This window comes from Notolepis coatsorum (assembly GCF_963971535.1).
Source record: "Notolepis coatsorum genome assembly, chromosome: 6".
Lineage (NCBI taxonomy): Eukaryota > Metazoa > Chordata > Actinopteri > Aulopiformes > Paralepididae > Notolepis > Notolepis coatsorum.
In genome coordinates this window covers 40,025,392-40,039,388 of record NC_140170.1, presented here as the reverse complement: position 1 = coordinate 40,039,388, position 13,997 = coordinate 40,025,392, and the positions used below count along the sequence as shown (strand labels likewise).

General features: G+C 41.9%; 1 protein-coding gene across 2 annotated transcripts in view; it reads right to left on the bottom strand.

Moving 5' to 3' along the window:
- skic8 (SKI8 subunit of superkiller complex) overlaps nt 1-12,360 on the bottom strand; it is a 30,617-nt gene extending 18,257 nt beyond the window's left edge. The window contains exons 1-4 of one of the 2 annotated variants that reach the window (XM_084316749.1): nt 12,280-12,360; nt 11,494-11,537; nt 11,286-11,313; nt 6,543-6,648 (exon numbers count right to left, since the gene is read on the bottom strand). In XM_084316749.1, the coding sequence (XP_084172875.1) occupies nt 6,543-6,648; nt 11,286-11,313; nt 11,494-11,505 (146 nt within the window). In that variant the 5' untranslated portion in view covers nt 11,506-11,537; nt 12,280-12,360. Of the gene's footprint in view, nt 1-6,542; nt 6,649-11,285; nt 11,314-11,493; nt 11,538-12,241 lie in introns of both variants that reach the window. The other variant, XM_084316750.1, reaches the window with a different exon arrangement.
- Between the last annotated feature and the right edge of the window lie 1,637 nt (nt 12,361-13,997).

Below are 13,997 nucleotides of genomic sequence, written 5' to 3'. Positions count from 1 at the left end.
AAGAAATGTCCTGGTGGGGGACCCCCAGACCCCCTGCTTAAAAAGTGGCCTGACTGGGGCTATATTTTGCACTATATTTCCTGGCCTGAATGATTTCCCCAGTCCGGCCCTGGTTAAAAGCCTCCAATGCTTATTAGTGTGTGCTTTTGAACGTGTGCATGTTTCAACCATACATTTCCATTTATAAAAAAAAAAAAAAAAAAATTATTTATTATTATTATTTTTTTTAACCTCCTATAATAGTGGGGGTCGCGGCTCTCTGACCCCGTTATTTTTGGGTCGCGGCCTGAAAAGTTTGGGAACCCCTGCACTAGTGCACGGACAATAGATACGCACTGACAGAAAGATTAAGTTAGGCGCAGACATGCCTCTGGACATACACTGGGGTCTGCTATTGCCTCGTTTTAGTCTCCCTCTCCGGAGCGAGATCAAATTAATGAAAGTTTATGGCATATAGAACGGACATTCATACACAGCAACGCGCCTCCGAACAAGGTGTGATAAACATGAAACAATATATTTTCCTTGGAATGGGAAATAGTAATCAAACCATTGAGGACATGCATGACGCTTCTGTCTCTATTCCTTATTTAATATCTACAAGTTTTACCCTGAAGGATGATTTAGAATGAAGTGGCTAAAAACGGGTTCTGAACTCTCTGCCATCACTAGGGTTGGGTACCGTTCACATTTGACCCGATACTGGTACCTGACTGTACCTTTTTTCTGTACTTTAGTGTCTAAAAATTTAATCTACCTACCTCAGTTGTAAAAAAAAATGTCCAAACTTCAAATTATTTATCATTATTTATTTAGAACAATTTGTTAATATATATATATATAATATTGCAGCGAGCGTTGTCTGCATCTAGCTTTGTAAAGTGTAACCACACTTGCAACCGTTTTCGGCTTGCCATTGCAACGACTGCTTTTTTGTTGTTGAATCAAGTCAAATCCTAGCTAAGCGTGTATTGTGCGCGAAAACGTGCGGCACACTTCATAGGTTTTGTGGTAAACGAAACGTTGACGTCATCGGACTTAAAATAAATGTGTATTTTTTTGCATTACCGAAATGTGGCACCGGTGGATCTCACATGAATCGGTACTTTGTAGTACCAACGTGATTCGGTCGATACCCTTAAAAGTACCGGATTCGGTACCCATCACGCCATGCAGCTGCCTCCCACAAGCCGGCTGCAATGTGGACTAAGCCTTACATCACGTGTCCCCTCCGGTACTCGAGGAAGCAGCAGTCGCATCTTTTCACCTGCACAGCGCGATCTCTCAGCGTCGGGGGTCTGCGTTTGGAGGGCACGCCGCCCCCGTCACTTCCTGATTCTGCTGCGCAGGCGCACCAACCGACCTGTAGGAGTCGCTGTCCACAACGTCCGATCCCCACCCATCAGCTTCCCACCCCCTAATACTGCCAATTGTATTAGTATGAACGACCAGCCAAGCTGATAGCAATGCGGAGAGCTGGGCTCGAACCCAGCGTCTCCCGCATTGGTGGTGAGCGCCTTGCCCAATGCACCACCTAGCCGCCCTCTGCTGGCATGTTCTTAAACTCAACGAAAGTGACGTTGCGTGTCTCCTGTCCGTCATGCAGTGCATTCAGGCCCATGCGAGAAGTTGAGAGGAAGATAAGTCTGTTCGCGCGTCACTCATAGCGAGGGTTTAGCGGGCGTAGCGAGGGGCGTGTGCTAGCGCGCGGCAGTGGCCAATCAGAGCACAAAGCGGGAACCCGGAAACGCAACTGCGTTGCGGAAAGCATACACGCGAACCAGTCACCAAGAATCTGGTTTGGCGCAGACCAGTACGGCCCTAGATCCAAGTCAGGAGAGAAAGCCGTTCCCGTTCAGAACTTCTCTAGAAGCAATGCCACTCACCACTTCCTGTTAAGAACTGCTCTAGAAGCAACACCACTCACCACTTCCCGTTAAGAACTGCTCTAGAAGCAACTAGGGATGGGTACCTTTCACATTTGAACCGATACGGTACCGGTACCTGTGAATCGATACCGGTACCCAACGGTACCTTTTTTCGGTACTTTAGTCTCAAGAAATTTTATTTACTTACCTCAGTCGTGAAAAAAAATCCAAACTTCAAATAACTACAATTTCGACCGTTTTTGGCTTGCCATTGCTCCGACTGCTTTGTTGTTGAATCAAGTCAAATCCTAGGTAAGCATATATTGTGCGTGTGAACGTTGACATGAAAAGAAAAAAAGTAAAAAATTCTGTACCCATCCCTAGAAGCAACACCACTTCCTGTTAAGAACTGCTCTAGAAGCAACGCCACTCCCTGTTAACTCATTCAGCACCAGGGATTAGCCTGGTCCCGTTCTAGCTATGCCACGCTTTAAAGATAGGAGTGCGTCACCTTGTTTGTAGAGCTATATCTATATTCTATATTATAGCTATGGAGACAATACTAGTCAATTGACAGTGACTTTCTTCTGTCGAACATGCAAAAAAGAGATTATTCTTTCATGCATACGTTCGCGCGTTATCCCGTGGTGAATATAAGTATAGTTTAGGAGTGATCCGGGATAATTCCTGAAAAGCTGGTTTATAGGGCGCTACGTGTATTCTACCGTTGGCGTTTCTTGCCTGGACACGCTACTATTTCCTTTTTTTTTTATCCACTTTTTCTCTCTTTTCAATTTTTCTCCCATCCCAATTTCGTATTTCCAATTCTTCCCTCCCCTGTCTTGAACGTTGCTAGACTATGCCTCCCACTGGTCGGTTGTAGTGAGGATAGAAGCCTTGCATCACGTGTCGCCTCCGGTACACGAGGAGGCAGCCTGTCTCATCTTTTCACCGCAGCAGCTCTAACTCTGTGGCGAGGAGTAACGCGTGGGAGGCTCACGCTGCCCCCGATACTTCCTGTTTCCGCCGCACCGGCGTCACCCAACCGACCTGTAGGAGTCACTGTCCACAACGTCCAATCCCCACCCACCGGCTTTCCCACCCTCTAACACTGCCAATTGTGTTAGTATGACGGCCGGCCAAGCCGGTAGCAACGCAGAGAGCTGGGCTCGATACCAGCATATCCTGCGTTAGTGGCGAGCGCCTTGCCCACTGCGCCACTCAGCCGTCTATGACACGCTACTATTTCCAAATCAAATGTATATAATAGGTATTATGTTTCATCATGAATACATGAAAGGGGGGGGGGGGGTCGTTTTTTTATGCTTTGATGGCCAGTAACTGCTTTCTTGTTGAACACTACAGACGCTGATCAGCTGGATCGATATGAAAATCTTGGATCAAGCTGAAATTGATGTCAGATAGTCCTTACCTTTGGCCGGGGGTATTCCAAAAAGAATATTCCAATTGTCTGATCGCGATTTCCAGTATTGGTGTCCATCTGGTCCCGGACATAATTTGGCATAACTTATGGATCGAGTGTGCCAGATGCGTTTCGAAGTGGTCGGATGAAGCGATTTACTCGGCTCCGTCTAAATTTAGCGCCCGGAGGGATTTAAATGTAACACACGGTCTGGAACAGGGTTTACTGCACTCTCGATACTGCCACCTAGCCGGATCTGGTCGGTACTGCACCCTCGGGGTCCCAGTATGCCTTTTAACGGCAACATACAGGTCCGTGACATTGAATAGAATATTAAAATCGAAAAATAAAAACTGACCAAATAACGAGTTTACTCGTTGTTGGCGTTAAACGCATGCCGCCCAATAACGAGTAAACCCGTTGTTGGCGGGGAATGAGTTAAGAACTGCTCTAGAAGCAACACCACTCACCACTTCCTGTTAAGAACTGGGCCCTATTCCCCGTACCTGGTTCAACTAAGTCGATCAAGAGTCCCATTATCCAGATTCAATTAACCCGATGTTTGAAGCCGGGATTTTCCTGTTCCTCGAAGGTGGATTCAGTCTCGTTAACTCGAACCAGACTTGAGACCCAGGATAATTGCGCGCGCCCGCCTCAGCTGAAAAGCCAGCAAGTATCGATAGCAGAAATCCTGATTTTCTAACGGCATTGATTGATTAATTGATTTAAAACTTTATTAACAGATTGCAGTACGGCTCAATAGCCTCGCCGACAAGTTAAATGCATAATCTATAGGCTAATTTTAAGTCCCTCATTACCCCAATCAATCAGATTATATTTCTTTAAACTTGCCTGCTGGCAGTAGGTTTATGGAATGGATAATCAAATGAGATCTTGCTAGCGAAAATAATTAGTTCAACTGTTTCAGAATAAGGATACGGCTCTCTTACCCATTGATTGATGTATGGTGGATGTTTTACTTATCTGCACTGTGGTGTGACGGTTGGTCGTTTTGACTTTCACGCAGACGACCCGCGTTCGAATCCCACTTCTTCTAGTCTTTTTCTTCTTTTTGCAATGTAGGAATAATTCAATTTGGTGCACGTTGAGAGCTATATAAAGAATGACATCCTCAATGCATGTAGATTTATAATATTTTAACTTAAAACTAGGCTACTTTTGCGTATAATCATTAATATTATATTCCAAAATAATTATATTGGAAACGCGGGGTCTCGAACTCGGGTCGCCCGCTTGCCAGGAGCGAACACTGGCCGTTGCACCACTGTGCCAGACGGGATATATCCATTGTGTATCCATCAATGGACAAGAGACCCGTGTTTCGAATATTTTTCTTTTGAATGAAGTTTTATCTCTTTATTCTCAAATGCATTAATGTGACGTCAACGGCTCATTCAATTTCTCAAATCCGTCAAACAGCGCATCTCATCAGACATTTTAATCCCAGTTACAATATCACAATAACGTGTGAGTGATGATACAATTCAACAATCCTCAGAGTCCTCGTAATTCATAATCCACAAAAACCACAATCCACGCATAGACACTTCAATTTTATGCTTGAATGAAACACAATCCGGGCACTCCGTTAAGCAAATCTACAGCGGAGAATATATGAAACTAATCAGAGCCAAACGGCCGATAGGTTTCATTCATTAAAAATATCCCTGCAGGATTCACATTTGCAATGCGCCGTTATTAAAATAACCACATGCAGCGTGTATCGCACTCCGAGCGCCGTATATGACGTGCATTATTTTATTTAGGACAAAGTAAATCTATAGGCTGAATATGATTTATTATCAGCATTTAGTTCTATTATTATACATTTCAAAAGCCCCCTCTAGGAAAACAAAGCACAGAAACATAATTCAGAATGGTATAATGCAGATCTAGACTGTGAGAATCATTTCAGGAAGCGAGCTGGCATTTCTTTGCGGGGGCGTGGCCATGGTTCATCCAGCTAACTGAACTTAACCCTGCTCTCGACCAGGCTCAAACTTTTTGATCTGTTGTCATGGTGATTTAGACAATCGAGCGTCGGGGAACAGAAAGGTCCGGCTTAAGTCAGGCTATGCTGGAAATTATCCGGCTAACTCAGTTAGCCAGGTACGGGGAACGGGGCCCTGCTCTAGTAGCACTAGCAACACCACTCAACCCCTTCCTGTTAGGAACTGCTCTAGAAGCAACGCCACTCACCACTTCTTGTTAACACTTTGGCGACCACACTCTTGCGGCGATTTATGCCTCAGAGGACAGAGGTTTGTTTACAAACCGATGTACTTTCTAAGAGCTATATATATAATTTATAGTATTGCTATCTGTCCATTCTCATTGTCACTTGAGTGCATAAACCGTGCCTTCATAATGGCTTAAAGACAATAAAAATCCATCGGTTGGTTGTCATTTTATAGCGTCGTGAATATAAGGTTTATCGCGCTTTTCGTCTCTTCTTTTTTTCAGGAAGCTAGATAATAGGCTAAACGTTGGCGCCGTTATATCAAACGCCATTTCTGCTGTATATATACGAATGAAATAAAACAAACTGCGTAGCATCCGGACTATTACAGAGCATCTATGGATGAAATGGGGGCGGCAGGGAACGGCGATTAGTATTATTGATTAGCAATAGAGTGTGTTCAGGTAGCCAATGTCAGTGATCTATCACGTTAGGTTTTAAAACAATGTCCAATCCAGCTGTAATTTGGGGGAATAGTATCCTACCGTCAGGCCATGTGATCGCCGGCAGCATTTCTTCATTAGTCATCGGATTCTGGTAGATCGATATGTCCATTGGCTAATCATAAATCCCATTATTCCAGGCTGAAATATGCGTTCGGTAACGTGATCAAAGATGGAGGGTCTTCGTTTGGAATCGAGGCTCATATGAGCCGCCCACAGACTGTAAAAGAATTTATTTTTTTAAATCCCCTCAATGATACTGCAGTGGAGCGATGGCGCCCCTAAGCGGATCTGGCCGGTATTGCATGTTTCGAAAATCAAATATGTGGGTAGGTCATGCATCTCGATCGCGGACGTTAATAGCGTTATAAATATGGAATAAAACAATAACAACTTGCCACGGCTATATACGTGGCTCTGGTCTACAACGCATGGCACCGAAACCCGTATATATACGTGGATGGTCCACATAGTGTTAAGAACTGCTCTAGAAGCAACGCCACTCACCACTTCCTGTTAAGAACTGCTCTAGAAGCAACGCCACTCACCACTTCCAAACCTTCACCATGTCGTCCAGAGAGCCAGTGACGATGGTCTCCGTCCCGTCCGCCTCGCTCTTACCCCATGCAGCGGTCCAGATTGCATCGTCGTGGGCTGAAGGTGAAAGCAAACACAGATTACATTAGAACGTAACGGTATTTAGGATATGTGAAGGTTCAGGTAACATTTTTAATTGTGTTAATAATTGGGCTGCATTTCTATCAAAGTGAAAGCCAAAAGATAAATTCAAAGCAGGGCTGGGTATTGGCACCAATTACCCGATTTGATTGTTGTCAAAAAGATGTAGAAATGGTTTATAGTTAAAATCTTCACAGCTACTGAAAAAAGGGATACTGGTAGATTAAAAGAGTGATCATAGCATTTTAAGAATGGATATCAGATCATTCAAATGAGATGATCAGAGATCAGATATTTTTACCCAGCCCTACTGGGTAAAGACCTGATATATCCTTCTTTAACTCTTTCAGCGCTGCGGGCCTAGCCCATCTTTGTTCCTACTGCGCCACCGCTCTAAGAGATAGGGATGCATGGCGGTGTTTGCAGGGCTATATCTATATTCTATATTATAGCTATGGATACAATACTATGGCTCATTTGACTTCAACTATCCATCGTTCAATATGTGAAAAAGAATAAATGTTTTCATGTATACGTTCACATTTTACTAAAAGCGTTGGCATTGCTCGCCTGGACACGGTACTATTTTCAAATGTATATAATAAGGTATTGTTTTTTGTTGTTGCTTTTTGATGCTTTGATCGTCACCAACGGCATACATTCTGGAGTACGTTACACATGGTCGTTGCGATCGATGTGAAATCATGGTTGGATCAAAGCAGGATTGATGTCATTATAGTCCTTACCTTCACTAGGAGGTACCCCAAAAAGAATATTTCAATTGTCTGATCACGATTTCCAGTATTGGTGTCCATCGTGTCGCCAACATAATCCACCACAACACATGCATCGGGGGCATTGGGCACGTTTCAATGTCATCGAGTGAACCGCTAGACTCGCCTGACCAAAAAAACTGCGCCCGGAGTTAGGGATGTCCCGATCACATTTTTTTGCTCCCGATCCGATCCCGATCATGTGATTTTGAGTATATACCGATACCGATTTTTCCCGATCCGATAAAAAAAAAAAAAAAAAATTGTATCCCAATTTCTCACATTACATTCACATTACAGTTATCCAGGTGAAAAGTTACCGTACTTTTCGGACTATAAGCCGCGGCTTTTTCCCCCATTTTTCGACCCTGCGGCTTATATAACGGTGCGGCTTATATGTGGATGAAACCAGAAAATCGAAATATTGCTTTTTTTACTGCAGTGAAATGTTATTTATCTGTTTCCTTATTTGCTAAACTTAATACAAATGAGTTAATTCTTGTTATTTGTCCGACAGTATTGTGTCCCAATGGGAGTCATTCTCTGTAGAGGTGGGAACTTAAAGCTCAATATAAGAACGGCCATGCACCACCACTCACAGAATCGAGAAAGAGCAATCAATCTGTCAATCCTTTCCGTGTCCGGGCCAGGTGAAGTTTCCCGTGTTGAGTCAAATTAAGCCGCAGTCTCCACTCCTTACATATGGTAATTAAACATTAAAACACATGCGGCTTATAGTCCAGTGCGGCTTATATATGTACACATCATTCAATTTAGCTGCTGCGGCTTATAGTCAGGTGCGGCTTATAGTGCGAAAAGTACGGTAACTTCATTCAAGCGAGGCATTGCAATCCTTGACATAAATCATTTGATGTATAATTAAATCAAAGGAAATGCGTTTGGGTCTGAGAGTGGCTGGTCTGCCGTTCTGCAGCTGGATACTATTGGTTTGTTTTGGCAAAATTCTTCTGCTCTGTGTGACAATAAATAAATGAATGATGATATGCAATTTAAAACCAAAACTAAGGCCTCAGTATGAGTTTAAGACGTGAACATGGTCATGTTTGTTGAATAAAAAAGAAAGAGAAAAAAATATCCTGATTTTATTAAAAAAATTGTCGATCCCGATCTTCGGAAAAAAATCACGTGATCGGATCGGGACATCCCTACCCGGAGTGTATTAAACGTAACACCGGGTGTGAAAAAAGGTTTAGAAGGGTGGGCGATACTGCCACCTACCAGGATGCGGCCGGTATTGCACTCTAGCGATCTCAGAGTGATTCCCTATGGTAACCCAGAGGTCCGTGTGAGAGAAATTAATAAAAATATCGAATAAAAGATAACTATAAACTCGACTATACTCGGGTCTGGTGCTGAGCGTAGAGCCATATGGAATCCGCGATCACGGAATCGCGGACGGAATCGCGGAATTGAGCAATAAAAATGGAATCCACTATAAAAAAATAATATAAAAAATATATATATATTTTTTTTTAACTTTTTTTTTTTTATGTTGTGGGACTTGTACAGCACGGTTTTTCAACTTTGTCAGTGCTGTAAAGTTTAAACCTTTTAAAATCTTAGACAAACAAAACACTTTGCTTTCATGAAATATTGTAAGCAGTCATTTGAGGCTTTATAAAAGCAGCACAATGAACACAAATCTGTCAGTGCCGAGTCCGACCTCATCTTAAATAACAAACAGCATTGCTTGTTGTAGTTAACAAAGAGAGGCAGAGTTGATTTTGCAAAAATATATATATATATATATATTTTTTTAAATAATCAAATTTTATTTTCATATTCGAATCCCATGCCCATCGAACGAAGCTTCAAAGTATTTAAGACAGCCCTATTAAATGGACTGTTATATCTTATTAAATTGTGGACATTTATTCATTCCCACTTATTAGACACTATTTCTGATGGTAAAATGAGCGTACAAAGCAAAATACAGAATTCTGAAATATTAAAATGGAAAAAACGGAATTTGAAAAAAAATAAAATGGAATTTGGAAAAAAATAAAACGGATTTCATATGGCTCTAGCTGAGCGGTTGGCGAGTTAACCTGACTATCCTCGGGTCTGGCGCTGATTGAGTTAAACGTCAAAGGACATGTTTTGGGTTTTTGGCAACGTCTTTGTCATCAACCATGTTGCATGTTGTATGGCAGCCAACTCTAGCCCCCAGAAAAATACAACACACTCATCCGGTTGGAATAAATCAGTATGATGCCAGGTGATAGGGTCTAGGATAGGGATGTCCGATATTATCGACCGATATTGGCATTAAAATGTAATATCGGAAAATATCGGTATCTGTTTTAAAAAAAAATTACATTTATTGAACCTTTATTTACCCAGGCAAGCAAGTAAGAACAATTTATTATTTTATTTATTGTCAAAGTATGCATAATGTTGTGTTAATTCCATGACAAGAGATATGTAATGTTAATTACCTGAAATTATTCAGTTTTTTGGGGGGGGGGGACCCTGCATATATCGGTATCGGAAATTAAGAGTTGGACAATATCGGTATATCGGATATCGGTAAAAAAGCCAATATCGAACATCCCTAGTCTAGGATGAAAATAGCCAGAATTATCCTTAAAATTAGGATGAGAATAACCAACAGCATCATCCCAGACTCCCTAGACCCATGCAGTTTGCCTATAGAAACAGGTCTACTCTGTAGACGACGCCATCTCCCTGGCACTACACACCGCCCTGGAACACCTGGACACGGGAGACACCTACGTCAGACTGCTGTTTATTGACTACAGCTCTGTGTTTAACACCATCATGCCTGCCAAACTGGTCCTGAAGCTGAAGGACCTAGGCCTGGACACCCCCACCTGCAAGTGGATTATGGACTTTTTAACAGGCAAGCCCACAGGTGGTAAGGATTGGTGACAACACCTCATCCACTCTGATCCTCGACACCGGTGCGCCCCAAGGCTGCTGCCTTAGCCCTTGGTTGTACTCTCTGTTCACATGTGACTGTACAGCTAGCTACACACATCAGCAACAGGATTATCAAGTTCGCAGACGACACCACAGTCATCGGACTGAAGAACAATGATGAGATGGAGTACAGAGATGAGCTAGTCCAGCTGACGCATTGGTGCAAGGACAACAGCCTACCGCAGCATACCCACTCAGACCTTGAGTGATTCACACCTTTATATCATCAGAACTTGATTACTGTAACTGCCTGTACCTGGGGCTTAATAAGTCTGAGGTTATTGTAGTGGTGGTGGCAAACTGGGGTGGGTCAGCTACAATATTTGTTTATCTTATTTTCTTTATTTTTGCTTAACAATAAAAATGATTGCAGTGAGATGAACAGACTGAAAATGTTATCGTATTAGATAAAAACAGATGATGTATTTAAGCAATGTATCTCGACAGGCCATGGTATATGGTTATTATATCACATCTAAGGGGCGTAGTTCGTCCTGATGCAAAACGGACAGTCACTCTAGTATTGTGATAATATTGTATCGTGGGACCTCTGGTGATTCCCACCCCTAGTGTTCATGCAACGCAAGAAGCTGTATTTAGGCTATGGTAATGGTATTGCATCAGTTTTGAATACCCATTTGCGGTGGGCCTGTCTGATATTGGGGAGAACCACTGCAAATAGGATACATATAGGCTATCTATAACAACACACTGACATAATAGTAGATCTCTAGTACTGAGAAACATGTTTTTTGTTGAAATATTTGCTGTGTAATATGTCTTATAGCTAATACCTTAGTATCTCTGTTATAACTAAATTAAACTCAAGGGAGGTAATACATTAGACAACAGTAAGAAATGTTTGCCTGTACTCACCATGTTCTTGTTTGAAAAGAATGCTGTACTGAAATAAGAACACATCGTTTCAAATTACTATTGGGATGGATTTCTTCATCAAAGGCTAAAACGTTGATACTGTGGGTGAGGCTGTAGGTCTTGTAACTCAAGTTTCGCAGTATCATCATCATCACCAACGCCCAACGTTTTATTGAAATAAAAGTGAATATAACTCAGTGTCACTTACTTGAGTGCTCATCGTTATACCTGGAAGTTGAGAACGTCTAAAGTCTGAAATGCAAAACAGAAATAATCCCTATGTGAAACAATACTGGAATGAATGAAAACTTTATTTAACAGATTGCAGAATGGGTACAATACAGTATGGCTCAATACATACAATTGTTAAGGGGATGCAGACCAGAGAAAGACGTTTGTCTTGTTTACATCAGGGTCCCCCATTTTCAATTCATAGTGACATTTATGACATACACAACATACATGACATTTATGGCATAGGGACATACATGACATACAGGTATTTAGTACTGTTACATTTGTGACATATGATATGCAAATATACAGTACTGTTACCCATAGATCCTGACAGAGAGTATTATATACATATGATGGGGAGGAGACTGTACATTAGGAGGGGGTTGGTGGGTGTGAGAGAAATATACATACGGAGCTAAATAAAACAATACAATCTAACGTTAGCCGAGCAACAGGGGAAAATAACAGTATATGGGGATTTGGTTGAATTTTTGTTGACAACTATCATGACGTTATAACGCTGTAGCTTAGCAGCAGTGGCTTTAGCTCAACTAAGCTAAGCTAGCCAACAGCAACACACATCATGACTAGTAGTAGTAACTGTCTCTCAACACAGGCGATACAATATCAGATTTTCATCCGAGTATAACAGATACATCCTAACATCCTAACGGCTGATATATGCTGTGATATATAACGTTACTGCCACGTATCGTTACCTGAACACACTCCTTGTTAAATGTATGAACACACTTACTTAGCCAGCGCGTTTACATGGGTGACGCCATGACACTTGACAACAACGACTACTTCCGTTTTTCTTCTTCGTTTTTCCTCTGGACTTTTTTGGTAGCGTTGTCATTTTGTGCTTGGCAGCGCCATCTATAGACCAGACCAAACACTGTCTTGTGTGGATCATCACGGTACATTATATGGACTCGACTGTCACCTCGGGAGCTTGTTTATTTAAAGGTACTAGATAAAATGGTAGAGTAATAACTAGAAAACAATAATAATAATACACCCACAGAGCTTTTAGAAAGGCGTGGAACAAAAGTATTTATTTCCCCCCGCCAAAAATATAGATTAATGAATGTATCATTTTAAATATTTTTGCGGGTCAAAATGAATGTTGTTGTTTAAATGTTGCATGCATTTATCCCCTCCCCTCATCCCATTTCCCCATGTGGAATGTACCTGATTGGTGACAATGCCGGTGCCAGCATGGGAATCAAACCGCTGACCTCCTGGGTCAGAAGAACTCAGAAGTCTGCTTTTCTAGTCTTTGGACCACTGGCTGCCGTGGGTATAATGAGGAGAGGCTCGTTTCAAATGAACTGCATGATGTTGTTTTGCACATGTTATAACTGTTGTCTAATTATCAGTCGTCCAACTTTGCCATGTTTTGTTGTCGAGAGTGACGAGGAGCATAGGAGTATATAAGGCACGGCACGGGGAGGCAATGCCGACCCAAACGCCCCAGTCTGCGCATTATTATAGGCAGCCTGTGTGTGTGTGGGCTGCTGCAGCCCGGTGGTGACAATTCGCAAGGGTCGGCCAACCAAGGTGTCAATGGCAGTAGGTGTGGTGTGGTGGCCGTTAACATTCCAGACTGCAGGCAGTAACCAATCACGCCGCATCATCAAACTAACCGATGCCAGTCTGGTCTTCAAAACCCTCCATGGCCCAGGGGTCAGCAACCTTTACTATCAAAAGAGCCACTTTTCCCCCGTCCCACAAAATAAAATGCTCAGGGAGCCGCACAACCTATTTACCCTTAAAATGAAGCTAACACAGTGTATAACGTTTTATATATCCCCAAGCATACCCCACATTTAGCATAAAACACCTGACAATTGCATACCCAAAGTAATTTGCGATTTATTATACTTTATACTTATAGCACACAATTGTTGCATTAATGGGATTATAAAGCAACAAAAAGAAACATTTTGACTTTTTATTGCTGTTTTTACCTGTTATAACAAAGGAAAACCTCAAACTCTTATGAAGATGAGAAAAAATACTGGCTGTGTAGACCTATTTTTAAATAAAACACTGAACTATTCAGGTATATTTGAGTCCTTCCCTTATTCGTTGTTCGCAAATTTCGCACCACATATCAGGCATACAGGCATGCATCGTTAGTCGTGAAAGCAAATTAATCTATCCACGCTGATTTAAACCCTCTATTTTCCTCAGATTTTCCTTTTTTTGGATTTATCCATGGTTAGCTTACTGGGGGGGGGTCGGAAACTCAAGATTAGCCACTTGCAGACGGCAGGGAGAGGCGCGGGGTGTGACGTACTGTATATTTTAGTTGATGAAATATTTTAGTTGACTAAATATCTTAGTTGATGAAATATTTGTTCATTTCAGTGTCACAGTATGACATCAATCTCCAAAATAAGAAAAAATATATATATATTTTAAAAAAATAGTTTTTTTTTTTAATTTTTTTGGTCAGGGAGCCGC